Here is a 22,250-nt window from a genome sequence, read left to right as displayed (position 1 = left end):
GCAATTCTTAAAAAAAAAATCGCAATACATATTGTATCAGCACCCAAGTATCATGATAGCATTGAATCGGGAGATAGGTGTATCGTCCCAGCCCTAATAATTACATTATCTTCAGTCGCCATTCACACAAGTTAAACCCCAATGAAAGTCTGAGGATGTCTCTAAAAGACAGGAGCAAACTAATGCAGATCCATCATAAGTAAACAGACACATGAATCTGTCAATTCAAATATAGCCAACCCTCATTCTCATTTTGTCCTTCATTTCCATGTAAATAGAGCTGGATTACAGTGATATGGCACCTAATAGGACCAGCATGCATTCATAAAATGAAAAATAGTGGATGAACAGGCACACATATGACATAACCTATATAATAACATAATATTGTCTGAAAACAGTCAAAGATGTCATAATATCAAATGCAGTTTTGCTTCTCAAGTAAATGCGTCTGGTTTTATATTTATTTTTAGGTATTGTACTGGAAAAAAAGAGGAACAATATTGATTGAGAAATTATTTTTTGAGGTTCTCTGTGTGTCATTTTGTCTAGTCCTTTGCTCTAAGGCCATACAATCTTTCTTAACTTCTCTCTCTATCTCTCACACTCTTTTGAAGAGTATGTTTCCTCAGTCTGTGCCTGGTTTCTGTAGTGTAGAGCAGCAAGGACCCGCTGCGGACTCTCTGTTTGTCAGATTGACTTATGTGAACACAAAGCTCTAGAGAGAGTATAACTGATCTTCCAAAGCAAAGCTCCTGAGAGGGTCCTCACACCATAGGTGCCCGGCCCTAAATATATTATGAATCTAAAAAAAACAATAATATAAAAAAAAAAATTGATGCAGCTTAACACCTACACAGATGTTAGTCTTTTTTGTACATTTCACAAAAGCAAACATTGTATAATGCTACATGCTAGTGTTTAAAGGTCATTGTTTTATGAGTGACAAAGTGAGTTTGTTGGGTGAAAATCTATGTGTTATGGAAGAATGAGTTGATGAGACATGTATGAAGTGTTTTGGTAGTTTTAGTGCATTCTGAATGTGAAATTAACTTCTGTGCCAAGCTGAAAGTTGGTTAGCAGAACTGTGTGAAGAGTTTTGAAAATGTGTCCTAGCGATTATAAAAACTATAGTCATGTAGTAGCATTGTAAGCTTATATATAAAATGGTAATGGTATTACCCTGTAAAAAATCTAAATGAGTTTCATTTTTTTCAGGGGAAAAAAATAAATATCTAAGCATTTTTTAAACAAGATACATTTTCATGAAAAGCATAATTGTGAAAGATAATGCTTTTTTAAGAGACTTATTTTTGATATTATAATAAAATATAATATGAGGAATTTTAGCCCATTTTGTCTTATTTTAAACATGAATATAACAAAGTTATTGAGATTTATACATAAAATTATACATGAAAAAATGGTTTGCCCATGGTCTAAGAAAAATAACTTAATTTAAGATATGTTCTTTGAAATCAAGTATTAATATAGCATGCAATTGTTTTTGCGACTCAAGTAAATTTGTCTTGTTTTAAGGACTTTTAGATATTTCATGATATCTTAATAATATCTTATTTTATGCATGTCTAGGCCTACATATTTTACTGGACAAAAAAAACACCTGATAAAGTAAAAGATTTTTGCCATTGAACCATTTGATAGCATCACTGAACCCCTGGAACTGCCACATTATCTTTTATATAAGGAATATGACCTCGTTTCAAAATGTCCAGTACAGTGACAGTTGCTTATGTTTAGCAACCCTGCATAATACATGAGACTGTATTAGTGTGAAAATGTCTCTCTCTCTCTCTCTCTCTCTCTCTCATCCACTTACTGCTTTAGCCTCCCAGGAGAGCCTAAAGGTAATGGAGCAGGGCAGCATGATTAATTCAGTATGTGGAAAAACTGCATTGAGCAGAGGCAATGGATTGAGGGTGCACGTAATGCCCATGTGGGTGGTACACATACATTTATTCACTTTTCAACAAGCACACATATGCTAAATAAATTCTGCAACCATTGATTGGTGCTTGTATAACACACTGCAAACTGGTTGCTAAAATTAATTTAATTAATCAGGTGAAGCAAACAGATTTATGTTGGATAACTAAGGTTCGGGAGTACTACAGTCGGGAGTACGTTACAAAGGGCATTTATGGCTCTCTCTTCAGACAGCACTTCCCAGATCCAACAGCGGTGCTGTTAAAAAGACTACCAATCAATAGCCGAGATGAAGGGGGATGGGGAGGGGAGGAGGGGGGTGGGGCTGATATTAATGGGCCAGTAGCGGCAGGACAAACAAGCTGTAATTTGTTACACTCATCTATAATCACACTGTCTGAAACTACTACCAGATTTCTGTTCAATAACTCATTGAACAGATCTGTGGTTTATGCAAATTTCAGAAGATTTCCAAGGTCTTAAAAGGGAAGGAAATGGAAAATTGATGTGGACCAGTGTTATCTAAAACTAAAACCAATAAACTATCAAAATCATTTTATTATAAATAAAATAGTTGTGAATTGAAATAAAGCTAAAATAAAATATAAATATTATATGTAAATTTAAATTTAAAGTTAGTGTAGAAATAAATAAGAAATGTTGCCTTGGCAACTGACTTAAATAAAATGTTTAAATACTAAAATAACTAAAACTAAAACTAAAAAATGAAAGCTAAACATAGAAACATATTTGCAACATTAAATTAAATGTATTTTTCACATTTTATATAATACTTGAGGGAGATAAAGATAAGCATTTGTTTTGCGGTTTAGGAGAGGATTCAAGACAGTTTTTAATAGTATCCACAGGTAAATCCTAACAGAGGTAGGAAAGCAAACACAACCATAATATTGACGAGACCCAACAACACTGAACTGAAACAAGGGAACATACATACACATGTAAATGAGGATAATTAAAGACACACACCTGGACTGAATAACAAATCACATTAGTATCCATTACGACAGATTAGACAGTGCAAAACAAACACAAAGTCCAAACAAAGATAATCTGTGACAGTACGCCCCCTCCCGAAAGGCACGGAGAGCTGATGAGGTGGAGTCACTGAAGACCTAGGCGGCCGTAATGGAGCTGCAGCGATGACCCCCTCGAGGTGGTAACGAGGATCCGGATGGCAGAGGTGGAGCTGGAGGGACTGAGGGCGGAGGTGGAGCCTGAGGGAGGACGGAGCTTATCGGAGCCGAAGGGGTGAAGGGCCAGAGAGCAGCAAATGACCCGCAAGTCCACAATGGAGGTGTGGCGATGTCTGACCCAGGTGGAGCCGATGTACAGAGAGAGCCCGCAAGGCCTAATGACCGATGGTCCACGCTTGAGTCGAGGGAGGAAGAAGTGTAGGCGCATGAGCCAGATGGAGCAGAGCACTCGGAGGCTGGAGGCGGAGCCATGGGCTTCTCACATATAGGAGGAGATGGCTCCAAGCGGGTCCAAAGGGGTAGCCGTGCCACTGAGAAGAGGCTGAGGTGATGCTGAGGGACTGATGGGAGAGAGCGATGATTGGGTGGTAGGAGTGGCTGAGGGCTGAAGAGGAGACTGGAGAACAACACAGAGACTGACTTAACAAAATAAATCAATATGGGTAGTTTGGAGAGGACTGAAGATGATTCTGGTTCTGGTGAAATGAAGGGACACAAGGAAGTGTCCCTCCACAAACTCAAAAATTGTCCATAGGGTCCAGCCAACACTCACACTCAGTAGCGGGAGGGTTGGCGGGGCTCGCTTCCATTCCCTCATACTCCACGAGGACTCCCACGGCAATGGACGATTCAGCTGGCTCGCACACCTGGTCAGTCGCCCTAGAGTTCCCGGTCTGTCCTGTCTCGTCCACAGAGGTGAACTCTCTGCCCTGCCTGTCTCGTCTCAGCCAGAGAGGCCATTCTAAGTTCCCAAGTCTCGTCCAAGGAAGCCGCAATTAAAGAATATGTTTGCCTTGCCACTGACATCACTCATGAATGTCCTGCCTGCCCTGTTTAACGCGATCTGCCTCGGTGGTCCTCAGCTACGCCTTGGTTGTCTTCAGCCCCACCGCGGAAGTCACCAGTTCCGCCTACTCTGCTGTGGTGGTCTTTTGCTTCACCGTGGGGTTCTTCAGTCCCGTCTGCTCTGTAGTGGTGGACTTCTGTTACACCATGGGGATCTTCAGTCCCGTCTGCTCTGCTGCGGTGGACTTCTGTTCCACCGTGGGGATCTTCAGTCCCGTCTGCTCTGTAGTGGTGGACTTCTGTTACACCGTGGGGATCTTCAGTCCCGTCTGCTCTGCTGCGGTGGACTTCTGTTACACCGTGGGGATCTTCAGTCCCGTCTGCTCTGCTGCGGTGGACTTCTGTTACACCGTGGGGATCTTCAGTCCCGTCTGCTCTGCTGCGGTGGACTTCTGTTCCACCGTGGGGATCTTCAGTCCCGTCTGCTCTGCTGCGGTGGACTTCTGTTTCACCGTGGGGATCTTCAGTCCCGTCTGCTCTGCTGCGGTGGACTTCTGTTCCACCGTGGGGATCTTCAGTCCCGTCTGCTCTGCTGCGGTGGACTTCTGTTCCACCGTGGGGATCTTCAGTCCCGTCTGCTCTGCTGCGGTGGACTTCTGTTCCACCGTGGGGATCTTCAGCTCCACTTAGATAGAGCTTCTTCAGTCACGTCAGCTCCGCCCTGGCCACTAGCCTTGCCTGCTTCACCTTGGCCACATGCTCTGCCGGCTCCGCCCTGTCACCCCGATCCACCTCAGTCTCTAGTCTTGCCTCCACTCCATGGACCTGGCCCTCCGTCCCGTCCCCAGGTCTGCCTCCACTCCACCTCCCTCCTCGAATTATGTGACGGGTTGAGAAGCACTTATGTGATTGGTCTGGTATATACTCTTTATGGGGGGGGGGGGGCTATGTCACGTCGTGATAATAATATAATAAATATCATAATAATATAATATAATATAACAATTTGTTTAGTTGCACATAAAGATGCGTGCCAGTATAGTGCGCACATGAACAATAACACACACAATTATGCCAAAATGTCAGATATGTCGAGTATCCTCATAAAAGCAGTCTTAAAATTAGTTAAATAAAGTCTTAAAAAAAGTGAGAAAGTAATACGCGATTGAGATCCGCGTCTTGAGCAGCAGTGGCTGGTTTTAAAGAGACAGCAGCCACTAGTGATTTCTGTCAGTAAAGTTAATCAAAGAACAAAGGGAACAGAGAAAATTACTCGCTGTTCTTGACTAAAGAACTTTTGTAGCTTTAATAAGGATTAGTCTATATTTAATTTATAATTTATGCAGTGCAGACTGTTTGATAACTTTATTCAGTGTATAAATTGATAGCTTTCAATTACACTGTAATTTTGAATGGCTAATTAATGTTTAAAATTGGGGTGGATTTTTTTATCCAAACATCAGTAGTTGTATTAGTATCAGTGATACTTACTGACCTTCATTCATAAAAAGATGCCATTAAAGTATTTCAAATATACTGTCTTTATGTTGTCTCTACATTAATTTGGAGATTAACTGTAAAAAAGATTACATTATAAAATATATAAACTAATATAAACCTATAAAAACATATGTTTTTAATTGCGATTAAATCACAGAAAAAATTTGTGATTAATCGAGGTAATCTTTTTAATTGATTGACAGCACCAAATAAAATTAATATAATATAATATAATATAATATAATATAATATAATATAATATAATATAATATAATATAATATAATATAAAAGCTGTAGTATATAGTATCTGTTTAAGCATTAATGCTGAGGGATGGACTTAAATAATTTACTCCATATCAGCATATCCTGATGTTTTGATGGCATATAAAACAGAGAAAGTTTCTCACCAAGCCTGGGCCTTTCGCCGGGTCATACTTTTTCTAAGCCACTTGGAGTGAGGGGTCAGGTGGTAGATGAGCTGTCTGCAGATTTTATCAGTCGACTTCAGCGTCTCTGAGTCCTGAAAGAACAACATGATTGGAAAGGCACAATAAGAATGAAAAAAAGAGTCATTTGAATAAACTTGACAAGATAAATGTGGGGCCTGCAGCATGAAGTTCTCATATTCTGCGAGTGAACAAAATAATTCACTACATAAAGAGCAGATCAGGGCAGTTTCTTATTGCAATCTTTTTTTCTGAAGTTTGATGCACTTTTTAGATCTAAATTTGGATTTGGACAAAAATACATCAGAAAAATAATCTTCTCTGAGACTGAAAAGAGTAATCTCCTCTGATATATAATCCAGATCGGCTTTGTGTCATTTTTTTTTTTTATTTTTTTTTTTTTTTGTCTTGTGGTTTTACAAAGATGGCTGTCTGAAGCTTTGAACCATTAAACTCTTTCAATGTGTACCAGCCAAATCAGACTAATTCCTCAGATATAGATCTGTGAAAGACAAGACCGAACAAATACCTTTAAACGAATGAGCTTTTTTTGGCAGGTCAGTCTGTCTCTGTCTGTGCTGTCTACAAGTATCTCGATAAAGTGTATAAGAGAGTTGTCACTGAATGTGACACTTTTTGTGCCTTTAAATTAAATTACAAAACTCATCATTTAATTTCAGAAAAAGTCAAATTTTATTGACATCTATACAGTGTCATCTGAACACTTGCTGAAGTTTGTCTGCCATGAACAGTGGCTGTATGGTTGTTGTAGTTATCTTTACCCATGATCACACAGGACCAAAACATGGTCGCATAGATGACACAATTTTTTAACCCCGGATTTAAAATGTACAAAATGTATTACTGTGGATTGCTGCTATGGATTTTGATGTCACAATACAACCAGACTCTCTAAACCAAAACCAAAATTTCACTGTTGTCTTCTATTAATAACTTGCACCCTGCTTAGATGGAAATCTCTGGACCTCCCACTGACACAAGCGAGGTGATCGTTTCACATTTAGAGATGCAAACCTGGTAAGAACGCACTGACTGTAGGAGGTGGAATAAATCATGACATCAAATATTTATGCTGGAACAGGTGTGATGTTAAACCAACGGCATTTAATACCCTTGTGAAACCAATGCCCATAACTTTTCCTATTTGTAGCATAAAATGCAAAAAGCTGAGGAGCAAATTCAATTCACAGCCGAAAAAATTTAGTCTGTAATATTTAGACTGCAAACCAGCTTAAAGTGGACACTAAATGTGATTTTAAAAAGTACTGTGCATTCAAATGAAGTCATTGTCATTGTTTTCAGCTCAACAACAGATCTTTTTTATGCAAAGCTTATACATCATATTCACAAAAGTGAGTCAGGCTAATAATTTTTTTATTAAAGCTATTTTCACCTGTGGAATTTTATATAACATATTTGTGAATTTATTTATTTTTTAAAAGATGATCATATGATGGAGAAGTGCATTATGATTGGGCATACATTAAACTTCTGTGTTGCAGACATTCACAATTTAGCCCACAGTCCCAGTAAAGTATGCCAGATTGTGATGGTATATTGTATGAAAGGCCATTTCCTCAACATAACAAAATAAGATCATGCTTTGGTTCCTCATGATTATGACATTAGTCAAAATTACGAGATAAAAAGTTATAATTAGACTTTATGTAAAACAATTACTTTATGTAATAATTATGTCATTTCATCTAATTTCTTAAACCTTTTATCTCATAATTGTGACTTAGTATCTGTCACGGTTCCAGCTATACCAATCAACGTCAGATCTTGCAACTCCACCTCTCTGTTCCAACTCACCCAAGTACTGATTTCCTGCACTTGTCACCAATTAACCAGGACCTGCATATAAGCCCACACTTACCTTCACTAAGCTGTCTGGTCCCGTCTCTCACCTACGTGCAAGAATTTTTTCTAACTCCCTGTATCCTGTTTGCTCATCATCGTCATTGTCATCCTCAGTCTACCCTGATCTTTATCGGTCCCAGTCTATCCTGCAAGTTACAAGAGCTATTTAACTCAAGTTAAGTCATTCCTGTGCCTGCTGACACTCAGTGACATTTACCCATGTTCCTTCACCTATTCTCTTCAATAAATACCTGTGAACGATCGTCCTTTTGCCTGTGCTTCCGTGTTTTGTGACAGAAGACCAGACCGCAATAGTAATATGGATCCCGGGACTCATTCAGTCTCGCAAACGATCTGTTCGCCGACTTAGTTCACCAGATTCGCCAGTCACTCCTTCCTCCAGTCGCCGCTCCCTCACCTGATCTGCCTGTCAGTCCCATGGCCTTACCAGCGACATTCTCAGAACTGCAGCGGCTTTATCCATCAATACACAGTGTTATTTGAAATGCAATTGCAGCGTTTCACCACGGATAGAGCCAAAATAGCGTTCATAATTTCTCTGCTCTCCGGCCGTGCACTACAGTGGACTAAAAATATCTGGGAACAAGCTGGACCAGTCTTTGGATGCATTCATTGCACATTTCAAAGAGGTATTTGATCAAACGTCAAATATTGCCTTCGGCAAGGAAAATCCTCCATCTCTGAGTATGTGGTTTAATTTAGATCTCAGTCTCGCTGCCGCAAGCGGGTGGAATAAAGCTGCGCTCAACCCCTGTCGTTAGGCTATGATATCACCATCACTACAATTGCATCTCACTATTTATGACGACAGCTTTGGCTTGGAAAATCTCATCCAACGATCTATCCGTGTGGCCCAGCATTTAACTGCCTGTGAACTGGAATTACCTGCACTGCATTCTCCGCCCGCTGTAGTCACAGCACCAGCACAACATCCTCCAGCACCAGCCATAAAACCCATGCAAGTTGACTCCTTTCATCTATCTCCTGTAAAAAGACAATGGGCCCTATTTTAACGATCTGAAAAGCAAGTATCAAGCGCAAAACGCAAGTAACTTTGTGGGCGGGTCTTGGGCGCTGTTGCTATTATACCGGCGGGATAAATGACTCTTGCGCCCGACGCAAATCTAAAATGGGTTGGTCTGAAGTAGCTTCATTATTCATAGGTGTGGTTTGGGCGTAATGTGAAATAAACCAATCAGAGCGACATCTCACATTCCCTTTAAGAGCAGGCGCGCTTGTTCTATAGCGGATTCCTATTATAACGGCGGATTTGCCAGGCGCGCGCCAGGAGCAGTTCACAGCCGAGGAGACCGACGTTCTCGTCAGGGACGTTGGGGATGGAGAAACGCACCCAAATTAACTTAGGTTAAACAGGCGAATGATAGTAAATGTGTAAGCTAGATGTATGCTTTTATAATAAACTATCTATCTATCTATCATAATAATTTATGATTTGCAAAAATGAAAACCGCTGCTTCTGTGTAGATGAGAGAATCAAAGTGTATGCGTGTTGTGCACTCTACATTGTTTATGGCCAAGCATGCGCCCTTAAAAAGCATATGAATAACATGCGCAACACGCCACTGACTTTAAACTAGTTTTTTTCGGAATTGTTTTCTAAACCTGCAAAATAGCATGAGTGAACGTTTGTGCCGGAACACGCCTCCTCTTTGCGCTGAACCGCCCCGGGGAGCACAAGTGTATTTCTTAGTTAACCGACGTGCGTCTGTGGAGGGAAAAGTCCACTGTGCGCGGGTGCAAAATAGGAATGATACATGCGTCGGTGTACAAAGTCAATTGCGCTGGGTGCAAGATAGGGCCCACCCTGCCAAAGGGAAGAGTGTATCCATTATCCTTCCCAGAACAAAAGGCCATGGAGAAGTATGTAGAAGAGGCTCTTTGCCAGGGTTACATCTGCACTTCTACATCCCCTGCCACTTCCAGCTTTTTCTTTGTGGCTAAGAAGGATGGAGGCTTGTGGCCATGCATGGATTTTAGAGCCCTCAACAAGCAGACTGTATTGTACAAATATATCTTTCCTCTGGTACCAACTGCAATGGAAAAGATGCTGAGAGGTGCTTCCATTTTCACCAAATTGGACCTGCGCAGCACGTACAATCTCATTCGGATACAGAGGGGGGACGAATGGAAGACCACCTTCATAACACCACCGGGGCACTCTGAATATCGTCTCATGATGTATGGTCTTGCGAACTGACCCTCCGTATTCCAGGCCTTCATGAATGAGGAGTAACTGCCTCGTTTTGTGATCATCTAGATCAACGACATCCTGATCTACTCCCGCAACAAGGCCGACCATCGCCTCCACGCCACGCAGGTCCTCCAAAAGCTGAGGGAGAATCACCTTTACCTCAAGTTTGAAAAATGTGAATTTTAATCGGTCCTCTATTCAGTTCCTGGGCTATATCATCGATGCCAAAGGTATCCAGATGGACCAGAGGAAGGTGGACGCTGTAATAACGTAACTGGCCCATCTACACCACCACAAAGGAACTCCAAAGATTCCTTGGTTTCGCTAATTTCTATCGCCGCTTCATCTTAAAATTAAGCACCTTATCAGCTCCTCTCACCTCCATGCTACGCAAGTAGTCCAAGTCTCTGTCTTGGTCTCCAGCAGCCACGGAGGCATTCCATCAGCTCAAGCAGGCATTCACCACCACTCCACAACGGGTGTAGGAGCAGTGCTATCACAGCAGCAGGGTGATCCACCAATGCTCCATCCATGTGCCTTTTTCTCCAAAAAGTTATCCCCAGCGGGGCAGAACTATGGCATCGGCAATCTGGAACTTCTAGCCATCAAACTGGCTTTGGATGAATGGCCTCACTGCCTCAGAGAAGCCAAATACTTTTACCCTCGTCAGGCCGGATGGGCTCTATCTTCACCAGTTTAACTTCACTGTAACTTACCGTCCTGGAACAAAGAATCTAAAAGCTGTTGCTCTTTTTCCATATGCATGCCCCATAACAACCAATGGGCCCTAGACGACCTGATCACGAAAGCTACCCACACAGAATCTTGCTCTGCTAGGGAAGTCCTGAGGGATTAACTTATGTACCATTAGCTCTGTGACTTTCCCTCATGTACTCGGTACACTCTTACCTGTGGTCCAGACATCCAGGTAGCCAACAAACCCTCTCGCTCATCCACAACCATTTTTGGTGGCCAGGCGCCCTCTCCAAGGTACCATGCCATCTTCCTAAAGGGAAATTACATCCACTGCCCATTCCTTGCTGAACCTGGTCACACCTAGGAGTGGATTTCATCACAGACCTACCAACCTCTGACTCATTCACCTGCATCCCTGTGGTCATAGACCATTTCTCTAAAGCTTGTCACCTTATCCCATTGAAATGACTGCCATCTGCTCTGGAGACTGCTGAAGCCCCGTTTAACCACGTGTTCCGTGACTACGGCTTACCAGAAGACACCTTTTTAGCCGTGGACCCCAGATCGTCTCAAGAGTTTGAAAGACATTCTTCTGCCTTCTAGGTGTGTCAGTGAGTTTAACATCTGATCTAGGAGAAAGGGTGCTTCCTAAGATAATATTGCCATAACCACAAACACAGCTGGAATCAGTAGCTTCCCTGGGTTGAGTACGCCCAAAACTCTCTTCGCCATACCACCATCGGCCTAACACCCTTTCAGTGCATACTCGGGTTCCAGCCGCCCGTTTTCCTGGTCAGGAGAGCCGCCAGAGATGCCAGCTATCAACCACTGGTTCCAGGAGAACGAGAGGGTCTGGGACTCAGCACATGTCCATCTGCAAAGGGCAGTTAAGAGGGACAAGAGCCAGGCCGACATCTGCAAAGCTGTAACACCCACCTACCTCCCAGGTCAAAAAGGGACATAAATCTCCGGCTACCCTGCCGCAAGCTGAGTCCCTGATACATTGGGTCATTCACAATTCAAAGGCAGATCATTCCCGTAACTTACCGTCTTAAATTACCCTCACATTACAGAATTGCTTCTACCTTCCATGTGTCTCTCCTAAAACCTCACCGGCCTTCTCTTCTCTCTTCTCCCACAGGGACTGACTCGGCTGAGGTGTCCTCCTCCAGTCGAGCTGGACGGAGATCCCATCTACGCAGTACACTCCATCCTTGACTCATGACAACGAGGTGGCAGACTAGAATACCTTATCAGTTGGAAAGGATACGGCCCAGAAGAAAGATCTTGGGTACCACGTAATGATATTCTAGGCCATACCCTGCTCCAAGAGTTCCACGCTAACCATCCAGATCGTCCTGGACCCAGAGGGAGAGGATACTGTCACGAATCCAGCCATCCCATCAATGTCAGACCCTGCAACTCCATTCCAACTCAGCCGAGTAATGATTCCCTGCACCTGTCACTAATCAACCAGGACCTACATATAAGCCCACAATCACCTTCCCTAAGCTGTCTAGTCTCTTCTCTCACCTACAGTACGTGCAAGACTTTCCTAAATCTCTGTATCCTGTTCGCTGATCATCCTTATTTTCATCCTCGGTCTACCCTCATCTTCATCAGTCCCGGGCTATCCAGCAAGTTACAAGAGCTATTTAACTCAAGTTAAGTCATTCCAGTGCCTGCTGACACTCAGTGATATTTACCTGTTTTGCTACATCTATTCTCTTCAAAAAATACCTGTGAATGATTGTCCTGTTGTTACCTGTGTTTTGGGACAGTATCTCATAATTTCAACTTTGTCATTACTTCAACTTTATATCTCGTAATTGCGACTTAGTAACTCCTAATTTCATTTTTTTTTTTTCATAATTTTGTCTTTTAGTCAATTATTTTACGTCATTACTATGACTTTAGACTAATTACTTATACACAGACCACTGAAAGACAACACAAAACAAAACAAAAATCAAGATGATTCATTCAAATAATCAAAATTTTTTTTGTTGCCTTTTTGGGAAGTAAATCTGCCTCTGTCTGTGCTGCCTTTCTTGACAAAGATGAATAATTGTGATTATCTCATCATTTTGACTTTTTGTCATATTTTTGATTTTTTTATGTCATAATTATGACTTTTTATCTCATAGTTATGACTTGGTACATCATAATGTTGACTTTTTGTGTCATTATAACTCATTTTTTTCAACATTTTATCTCAAAATTGTGACGTAGTATTAGGGCTGGGCGATATGGCCAAAGAATCATATCTCTGTATTTTTTGGTTGAATGGTGATATATGGTATATATCTGGGTATTTTCTAAGTTTTCTATTTAGATAAAAAAAAAATTGGTATTACACATCCTACCCAATGATGTCCTACAAAAATGTTTCATATTGGAGGCTATGAAAACAAATATAGGCCAGTGAATGTAATGTTGGCTATGCTATATATTATGTGCAAAAAGGGGTTCAAATCACATTACATTGTAACACTACAATCTAAAAACAAAAAGAATGATTTTATTTTTAAATTCACTAAACTAATAATGAAAATAAAAGCAAAACCACAGACTAATTATATTAGCCTACATTTGATTACCCCATTACAATAGTCATTTTAGAATGGCTGCTATCATAAAAATACACTTGTAGTTTTAAAATTCTACATAATGGCACATTTATTGTCCAATAACAAATATTTTGTTTGGCGCGCATGCGCACGACGGCACTCGCTCACGGAAGTCTGTGAAGTTTAGCGGAGATTCGCTTGCAGTAGGTTTGTCCTCTCCTGAGAGCAAAATGGAACTATTTGCATTTCTAACATTTACAGATGGATAATACACCTGTGAAATATAAGTTATGCACTGAGGGAAACACCTCATCTCAATGCATTAAATCTGTATCATGTTTAGGACAAAGTGGATTATACACGTCCCCACAGCAGCTCACTCTCTGCCCTGCGCTATTTTTCTGATGCACTCGCAAACGGTATTGAACAGTATTATCTAATTCCATATCGTTTAATAATATAATAAATATATAGATATATCGTACAAACTCGATATACTGCCCAGCTCTACTTAGTATATCAAAATGTCAACTCTTTTTTCATAATTTTGTCTTTTTTGTCATAACTACAACTTTTTATGTAATGTTTATGGCTTTTTTTGGAGGCCAATCTGTGTCTGTCGGTGCTCCATGTACAAATGTTCTCGATAAAGTCCCATAATTGTGACTTACTATCTCATTATTTCAACTTTTTGTAATCATTTCGACATTTCATCTCATAATTGTGATCTACTAATGTCTCAAAATGTCAACTTTTTGTCATTACTTTGACTTTTTATCTTAAAATCTAGACTTAATATCTCAAAAGAATTCAAGATGATTAATTAAAATAATCAAAAACGAACAGGCTTTTTTGGGAGGTCAATCTGTCTCGGTTTGTGCTCCATGTACAAATATTTTCAATAAATCTCATAATTTGATTTGATTTTGTGTGTCATAATTATGACTTTTATCGCATAATTATGACTTGGTATTTGGACTTTTTGTTTCATTAAACATTGTCATTATTTTGACATTTTATCTCATAATTGTGACTTAGTATCTCATAATTTCAACTTTGTCATTACTTTGACTTTTTATCTAATAATTGTAAATGAGAATAACAAAATTTAGTCTATTCTTTCAAAAGCCTAGCCTATATCAATTGATGCACCCAAATTTTGGCTAACGAAAAATTGCGGCCGAAATGATTTTAGAGGGCTGAAATCAGTCGAAAGTGATGTTTAATTAAAGTGCTCCTCTGATGGCCCATTTTCGTACACACTGCTTAGATCAGGGTTCCTCAAACTCGGTCCTGGAGGGCCACTGTCCTGCACAGTTTAGCTACAACCCTGATCAAACACACCTAGCTGTGAATTTCTAGCGATCCTGAAGACATTGATTAGCTTGCTCAGGTGTGTTTGATCAGTGTTGGAGCTAAACTGTGCAGGACAGCGGCCCTCCAGGGCCGAGTTTGAGGAACCCTGGCTCCGATAAACTACAACAGGTAATCATGTCAGCTGTGTGAACGCTAAAGCGTCTCACAATATTAATTTCTTGTTTTTAATACTGATACGATAGCCGGATTCTTTAGATCTAAAGGTTACTCTTTTCAGTTTTCTGTATGCGTGAACAACTTCACTGGCCTAAACATTTGTAGTGCGTCTGCCATAATTGCAATAAGCATAATTGCAACTTACCGAAATGTATCATGTCTCACAAAGTTTCTAAATCTCAACCTCGGAATGACCTCAACAGCCGTCCCTTACCGTTACATTCAGAAAAGCTAGCCTATTCAATGTCCATTGCTCGATATCAAAATAGCTAAAAAATATTTCTAGAGAAGAGCATTTTGCTATTATGCTCAGAACATATTCATTATGTTTTTCCTTAACCTGTTAGTGATGTCTTCATAATTTAATGTAGGCAATGTTTGAATAAATCTATCAGATCAGCCATTGTTTAGATTTTTATTTTTATGTTGGAATAGAAACATTTTAGGCCTAAAAAGATATTAACATTCTATATTTATTCAATATAAAAACTGCCTGTTGTGCAATTTAGACGTTTGTACACCTCAGTTTTTTGAGTGTTGATTATTAAATAAATTTTATTGGCCATTTGATTATAAACATTATTTTCATTTTCCATTTCGGTTTTTGGCTAAATGAAAATATTAATTTAAGTTTATTTCGGTGCATCACTAAAATTCATGAAATAATTAAAAAGTATTAGCCTATAATACAATTGTCACGGTGGGTTGCAGGAAGGCAGATGGAGACGAAGATCACAACAGACAGTAGGACAGGTAGCAACACACACTAAAAAAATGTAACGGAGATCAGACAAAAACTGACTGAACAGACGCAACTTAAATACAAACACAGATGACACTGATTAACGGAACACAGGTGATACATTACAGATGATGATGATTAACTAAACACAGGTGATACAGCTGAACTAAATGACAGTAACCATAGAAACGAAGGAGTGGTGGGAAAAGAACAAAGGAAAACAGGAACCAATCAAAACACAAACTTAAAGTCCAAACAAGCACTGACACGTGACAACAATGATAGTGATATATTATACCAATAAAAACATTTTAAAATGTTTTTTTTTTTTTTCTGTCAAGTCATGGTCATTTTCAGTTTGCGGCCAATCCTATTTTCAGTTTCGGCCCAGCATTTCATTTCAAGATGCTAAGTTGGTTATTCTGGTCATTGCATTAACTTTATTGCCCTGACAATAAGTTACTGTTAAACAAAATGTAGACTTGGGTACAACAAATGCTTGTGGGTTATTTGTTTGAAGGGACCTCCTGCTATAGCTGTAATATCTGAGCAGCGGCACATTTGCCTGCACATTTAAAAAAATGTATTCCTGCAGGACATAATTTAATGCATCTACTCTTATACCCAGCAGCAGTCTCAGGGTTCTGCAACTATATTAATCATTAGGAGTACCAAAAAAAAAAAAAAATCCGCATAATATTATAGATAATCTTTAATGGAAAAGAATATGAGATAAGCAAGCAGACTTTAGCTTTCATCAGACTGCTAGTTTCTATTGTGCCCTGCAGCTGGTATGGCTTACAAATAAAGACTTCAGCAAGAAAAGTCTCAGTCTCAGAATGCCCTGTGGTGCTGATTCAAAGATCCTGGATAGCTGTTGGGCTGACTTAAGGTGCACTGACGCTTGTCTGATCTTCAATCATATCATACTTTCAGCATATCAGCAAATTCAGACACAGTGTCTCAGACAACACTCTGAAAATCTTTCAGAGGATTTATTCATTTTAGGAATGGCTGTGACACAAGGTATTACAATAAGGCCAACAATAGAATGTTTAATCTCATCCGTTTTGAGTTTATCAAGACTTGCGCTTAAAGGTTTGATTGAACAGACTCAACTAACCTTCTGAAATGCAGAGTAGCTTTTAAATTAATACATGAAGAAACACTATTAGGTGCCTTGGTTATCATTAGTTATGCAAATCGAATGCCTTAGTTATCGTTCCCAGTCTTGTCTTGTGTTTCATTTGTGAGCCATGTGTGGATTACAAAATTGTTAGTGAGCTAAATTTGATGGCTGCAGTAAATCAGTACACTATATGCAAACACATTTCTTTTCATTTACTCTGAGTAGCAATCAACAAAGTGAAGAAATTACACGCTCAGGTGAAATTGAATGACTCACCTTCTTTGGGCACTGCATGTCTCTAGCCAGACTCAGCAGGAGCTCATGAGATATGGGGTCCACCAAGTTAAGGAATGATGCATTCTTATAGAGGATATCATTGAGTGACGTACCCTCTAATCCCAAGTCCTAAAAAAGAAAATAAAACACAGTTTCATAATGTACTGTATTCCTATGAATTACATACATACATGTTTATTTTTGTCCTTATTCAAACTGGTACCCCCTGGAATTTATGCTGAAAACGATTAAAATATTACTACTATAAACTACATATAAATATACACTGCCATTCAAAAGTTTGGGATCGGTAAGATTTTTAAATATAAGGTTTATTTAAATTCAATTTATTTTATTAAATTTAAATTTAAAGGTTTTTAAAATAAGTCTCTTTTGCTCACCAAGGCTGCATTTATTTGATCAGTAATATTGTGAAATTATATTCCAATTTAAAATAACTGTTATAAGGTCAGCCGCAAAAATAACCCTGTCCACACCTTTTCAGAGCTAATTTTTCACTGCATGTCTTTAGTAAATCCTAACAGTAGTTCGTACCCCTGGAATTTATGCTGAAAACTACTACCATAAACTACATAACATATCTAGTTCTGTACATATCTTACATGCTCACAGCAGTGTGTTTGTGTATTTATTAGCAGTAGCAAGTCCATACTTGCTCTGCAGCAGCAGCAGCGTAGCAGATCTAGTCACTTCAACATCTCTTCAACCTGTCATCATCATATAACCCCGTGCCTTCGCACCAACGATAGTCGAATAAACATTTGTTCCTGTGGCTAATCTAACTGAAGACTGTCCACAGCGCTCAGAGGCAGCGCACTCGAAATCTATTTCCCCATGAGAACTAACGTCCTCAGCCCGGTCTGAAGAAGGGCCGGAGCGCACTCCAGAAGCAGACTCGAGGACCTCACGATCTGGTGAAAGAGCAAGAGAAAGGGGAGGACCCGTCTTCTGCTCCTCAGCCAGATCGACACGCGAGCCCCATGATGTTGTCATCGAGGACGCACATGCTCGCTATTCCCAAAAGAAGGTGAGTCTGGAGCGGAGCACTTTGATGGGAAATGACTGGCAGTGCTTGCACTCTGCGTCCTAAAGGGCTGATATACCATGCTTTTCCCCAGACAATCAATTCAGAAGTCATGTGGATTATCCTCCGAGATGGGCCGTGTGCAACTCTTTTTGAATTCCCTCGACATGATTCTCTCTTTTTTCAACTCTTTCAGGGAAAGAGAAAGAGAATGAGAAAGACTTTATTCCTGCCCGACAAAACTAACTCCTAGCAAAAGGCATAGTTTCAGAAGAAGTAGCACACAATGCGGTTCTGAAGACAAAGGAACCTGAAAGAGTGAATGCGCGGCTGTGTTTGCCACACGTTCACAACCGGTCAAAGATGTTTTCCCACAGCGTGTAAATCAGCACAGCATTGACAGTAGCTTTTGAAAGGGAACTAATGAAACTAAAAAGCACACAAATGTATTTAACTGAGACAAAAAGATATTAAAGAATAGAAGAATTTAACTAAATCTTTTGCTTACAAACCATATGGGTTAAAATGTGAATTATTTATTTGATCAGTCCATCATTCATTTACATGACCCAATCAGACTTTGCAATTAAGTTTTTCTACACAACACTGATCTCCATTTAAGCCATTACAGAGAACAATGTTAAAATTGAATAATTTTTAAACGGATTAGCTATCAGCAGCATATCTGATTTGTGATTTTCCTGACTTGAGAGAATACTGTCCATGTTGCATAGAGTGGGATGTAGAATCCACCATTGTGGCTTAAATGGTCCTGATTAATTTAGAATTTTCTCACCTTTTAAAATCTTTTAAGTCTAATTTAGTCTGTTTCTAAATTTGTGTTTGACAGCTGTCCCAAAAAGTCAACCGGCCGACCGGGAAAGTCGAGAACATAACTTTCATGTATTATGCAACTTTGATTTACATAGACAAGAATAACTCTAGAATGGCAAGATTGGGGTGTTTCACTGAGACCGAGTGAGAGCCGCAGACTTTCAGTAACAGAGAGGGGATTATGAAACGGCCTCCATTGGGTTATTAATATTCAGAGACCATATGCTTTTATCTATGGTGACTTGCATATTCGGATGGAACAGGTCTTTGCACTCAGTGCTTTTGGAGTGTGCATGCTTAAATGTGTTTAGCTGCAGGGAAAGAGACGCCCACACCTACCCACCTCTCTGTTCCCTACTCTTCTCCATCCATCTGGCACCAAACATCACCCCCCCCAATTATGGTGTGCTGAATCTCAAAAGAGCGCAGGGGTCACTTCAGCTTCTGGAAAGCACAGCTTAGACCAGCATGAATTTCCAGAATGAATATTGGATAGTGCTGGATTGATACTTGAGCTTGTTTCTCTCAAACCAGGCTCATTGGAAAAATGTGCCAGTGGTGACATTTCTGCTAAATGATATTACGTTGCTTTGTGCTCATTTCACGACACTTTCAAAGGGAAATGTCCAATGATTGGTACTAAAAGTGTGTTCAGTTTAATCTGAAACTGGTGAAACTGAACCTGACAACATTTTATTACGTTGGTTATAACGCATTTGCTGAAGCACCCATGCCATTTTAGCTTAAAAAAATTATAGATGCAGTATATTGTATGTAAAGGTATGTTTTCCAATTAGCATTTGTTGGTTTCCTTGGTGCAAATTAGTAGCTATACATTGTCTGTAAAAGCTAATAAAAGACTTTCATTTATAGAGTTAAACTGTGTCCAAGTAATGTAAATGCCAATAGTGTTCTATGAAATCCAGACAGTAAGTGAGCAGAATATGAAAAAAGCACATAACAAGATGTGTAGGCCCAGTTATGCGCACATACACGTCTCAAAGAGTGGGCAACATGGATGTTTTTTTGTTGTTTTTTTGTGAGTGTCTAATGATGCTTGACTCAAACCATTTTATCTTAGTATGAACAACACTCACTGAGACAAACAACAACATTATTGTGTATAATTGACATTATTAGGGAGACGGTGAGTAGGACATGATGATAAAAAACCTTTTAGGATTTGAAATAATTCCTGTTACTGTAACTTCCAAGAATCCTAATAATAACATCTCTATGACAAGCCTTTTGAGAAAGAGACTTGGGTAAAACACCAAGCACCGGAAGACAGACATTTACTATTGCATTTAAGTTGGCATCTGAACATCCATCTTTTATGGGATTTATTCTATCTGAACAGGTTTGAAGTTAGTGCCGAAAAGTTACCTGCTTTTTAACTAATAAATCAATCAATCAATCAATCAATAACATATAATAAAGTTCATGTTTGTTCCAGAGAGAGTGTTGCACCTTTTCTCCAAGCAAGATGAACTTTTAAAGTTTAATTCCACCTCCTTTTCAGTTGGTTGAGCACCCGATCTTAGTTTACAATTTTTTTTTGTCACTGAATAATACTGCTCTCCGAATTTACATCACATACAATCAATCAAAATCAAATATGTTAATGTCTATTTGCACATTTAAATAATGAATTAATATATGTTCAAAAACAATTAATGTAATCTTATATTGCAAATATTTTCACTAAAATATATAAACTAAACTGATACTGAATAGAATATTTGATTTGGTATTTTAGGGGCCGTTTACACGACACCATTGTCATAAAAACGGAAATATTTTTATGCGCTTTAGCCATTCATTTACACAACAATGGCATTTGGGGCCTGAAAATGCAAATTGTCGAAAACAGGTTTCAAAATCCAAGTTTTTGAAAACAATACTTGTCAGTATCTCTGTGTAAAACGGTGACGGCGATTTTTGATACAGCATAGCATTGATGTATATTTCCCTGCCTTTGATATCCCACAATCCTGTACTTTCCATTCTGTGACAGTTGAGCTAAAGAAAGATGGCGTCTGAAAGTTGCGGTTGGTCATCAGTTTGTGTGCAATTGCAATTGTTTTTGACCAACGTTTTCCACTTTTGATGTCATTTCTAGCGAGAAATTACTATTGTAGTACTTAAATATTTGCTTATTTATCACCAAAGCTCTATTTTGCTATAGAACATTAAACCGTTCAATGCCTCAGAAGTCTGTCTGAAATGTAGTTTTGTGAGGTAGAGGTAGAAGCTTTTGGACAGAGCCTCCATGTTCAGTCTGTAGGCGAGTAGTGTTTCTTTACAAAGCGACATCGCCAACTACTGGCCTGGCATGAATAATACAGCGATTTTAGATGTTTTTGTGGATCTGTGTGAACAGGGATCGTTTTGACAACGTCGTTGTCTGTATGTATAACTTTTTAAAAACGTTTCCATTTTTAGTACATCGTAGTTGTGTAAATGTACAATTATATTGCTTATTATTTTTCTAAACTACTTAAATAAATGTATTTATACAACTGACGTATTTATGTAAATGACAGAGTGTTTACTACAGGGGACCTGGACCTGGTATATCTGCATATCCCAATTTTTTTGCTTTAACAAATATATTAGCAAATGTTTCCATTTATTTCCCCTAATTGTATATCCTGCACATGCTAAATTCACACGTCGCAATTTATCATCATTTGTACATGTTGTTGTACAGGGGGTTATCCTATGTTCTCTTATCAGTTCCTTCCAAGTCCACTCTAATTGTGTTAGGTCCTGTTAGCGGCTCGGAAACATGAGACCTATTTTAAATGATCTGTTTCTTGATAATGAGAGAAAGCCTTAATAAAGACTGAGAATGCACACAGAGGACCACACCGTGAATCTCTGGTGACATGCTTGTCACCGCATAGGTATCCAAGACTATCTCTCTGTGTAGATTAAACGCTCTCTGCTCTGGGATGTCAAATTCTCAGTCTAATTAACAGCACATCCTGAGAGAGGGAGATGATGAAAAGAGGACTATAAAAAACAAAAACAAAGGGATGACAACAGGCAAACTGTGGAGGAAAATTACATAAAAGACTGAATACATGAGAATAGAGGGCACAGTGTGAATAATAAATATGCATGAGTGACTAATAGATATAAGATATGCACAGGCCTGTGCATGTCCTGTCCTTGATTCGTATGGCATATTATACACAAGAAAATGTCTACCTGCTGCTGGAAGATTTCATGTAACTTTTCAACAAATTTAATCATGTAACAATTTTTTTCTGTTCATCTTCCAAACCATGTTTTTGTCTTATCCTGAATCGCTAGCCTATAATAAGTGTTTATATTCTGACTATTTTAGACCGAACAGGACGCCAACTGCTGCGCAGTTGCCCAATACCTGCATGACTCGTCATA

At 39.4% G+C, this 22,250-nt stretch overlaps 2 protein-coding genes across 4 annotated transcripts in view; one reads left to right on the top strand and one right to left on the bottom strand.

Annotated features, from left to right (window-relative positions):
* Nucleotides 1-22,250, bottom strand: part of lrrc75ba (leucine rich repeat containing 75Ba) — a 46,978-nt gene that overhangs the window by 18,630 nt on the left and 6,098 nt on the right. For all 3 annotated transcript variants that reach the window (XM_079897795.1, XM_079897794.1, XM_079897796.1), the window contains exons 3-4: nucleotides 16,961-17,089; nucleotides 5,859-5,971 (exon numbers count right to left, since the gene is read on the bottom strand). In XM_079897795.1, the coding sequence (XP_079753921.1) occupies nucleotides 5,859-5,971; nucleotides 16,961-17,089 (242 nt within the window). The remainder of the gene's footprint in view (nucleotides 1-5,858; nucleotides 5,972-16,960; nucleotides 17,090-22,250) is intronic.
* The window catches only part of ggt1a (gamma-glutamyltransferase 1a), a 28,247-nt gene continuing 20,739 nt past the window's right edge, over nucleotides 14,743-22,250 (top strand). The window contains exon 1 of the mRNA XM_079897792.1: nucleotides 14,743-14,765. The gene's annotated coding sequence lies outside the window, so the exon portion shown is untranslated. The remainder of the gene's footprint in view (nucleotides 14,766-22,250) is intronic.

Source organism: Squalius cephalus (genome assembly GCF_949319135.1).
Source record: "Squalius cephalus genome assembly, chromosome: 16".
NCBI lineage: Eukaryota > Metazoa > Chordata > Actinopteri > Cypriniformes > Leuciscidae > Squalius > Squalius cephalus.
This window is presented reverse-complemented; position numbering and strand designations above follow the sequence as displayed.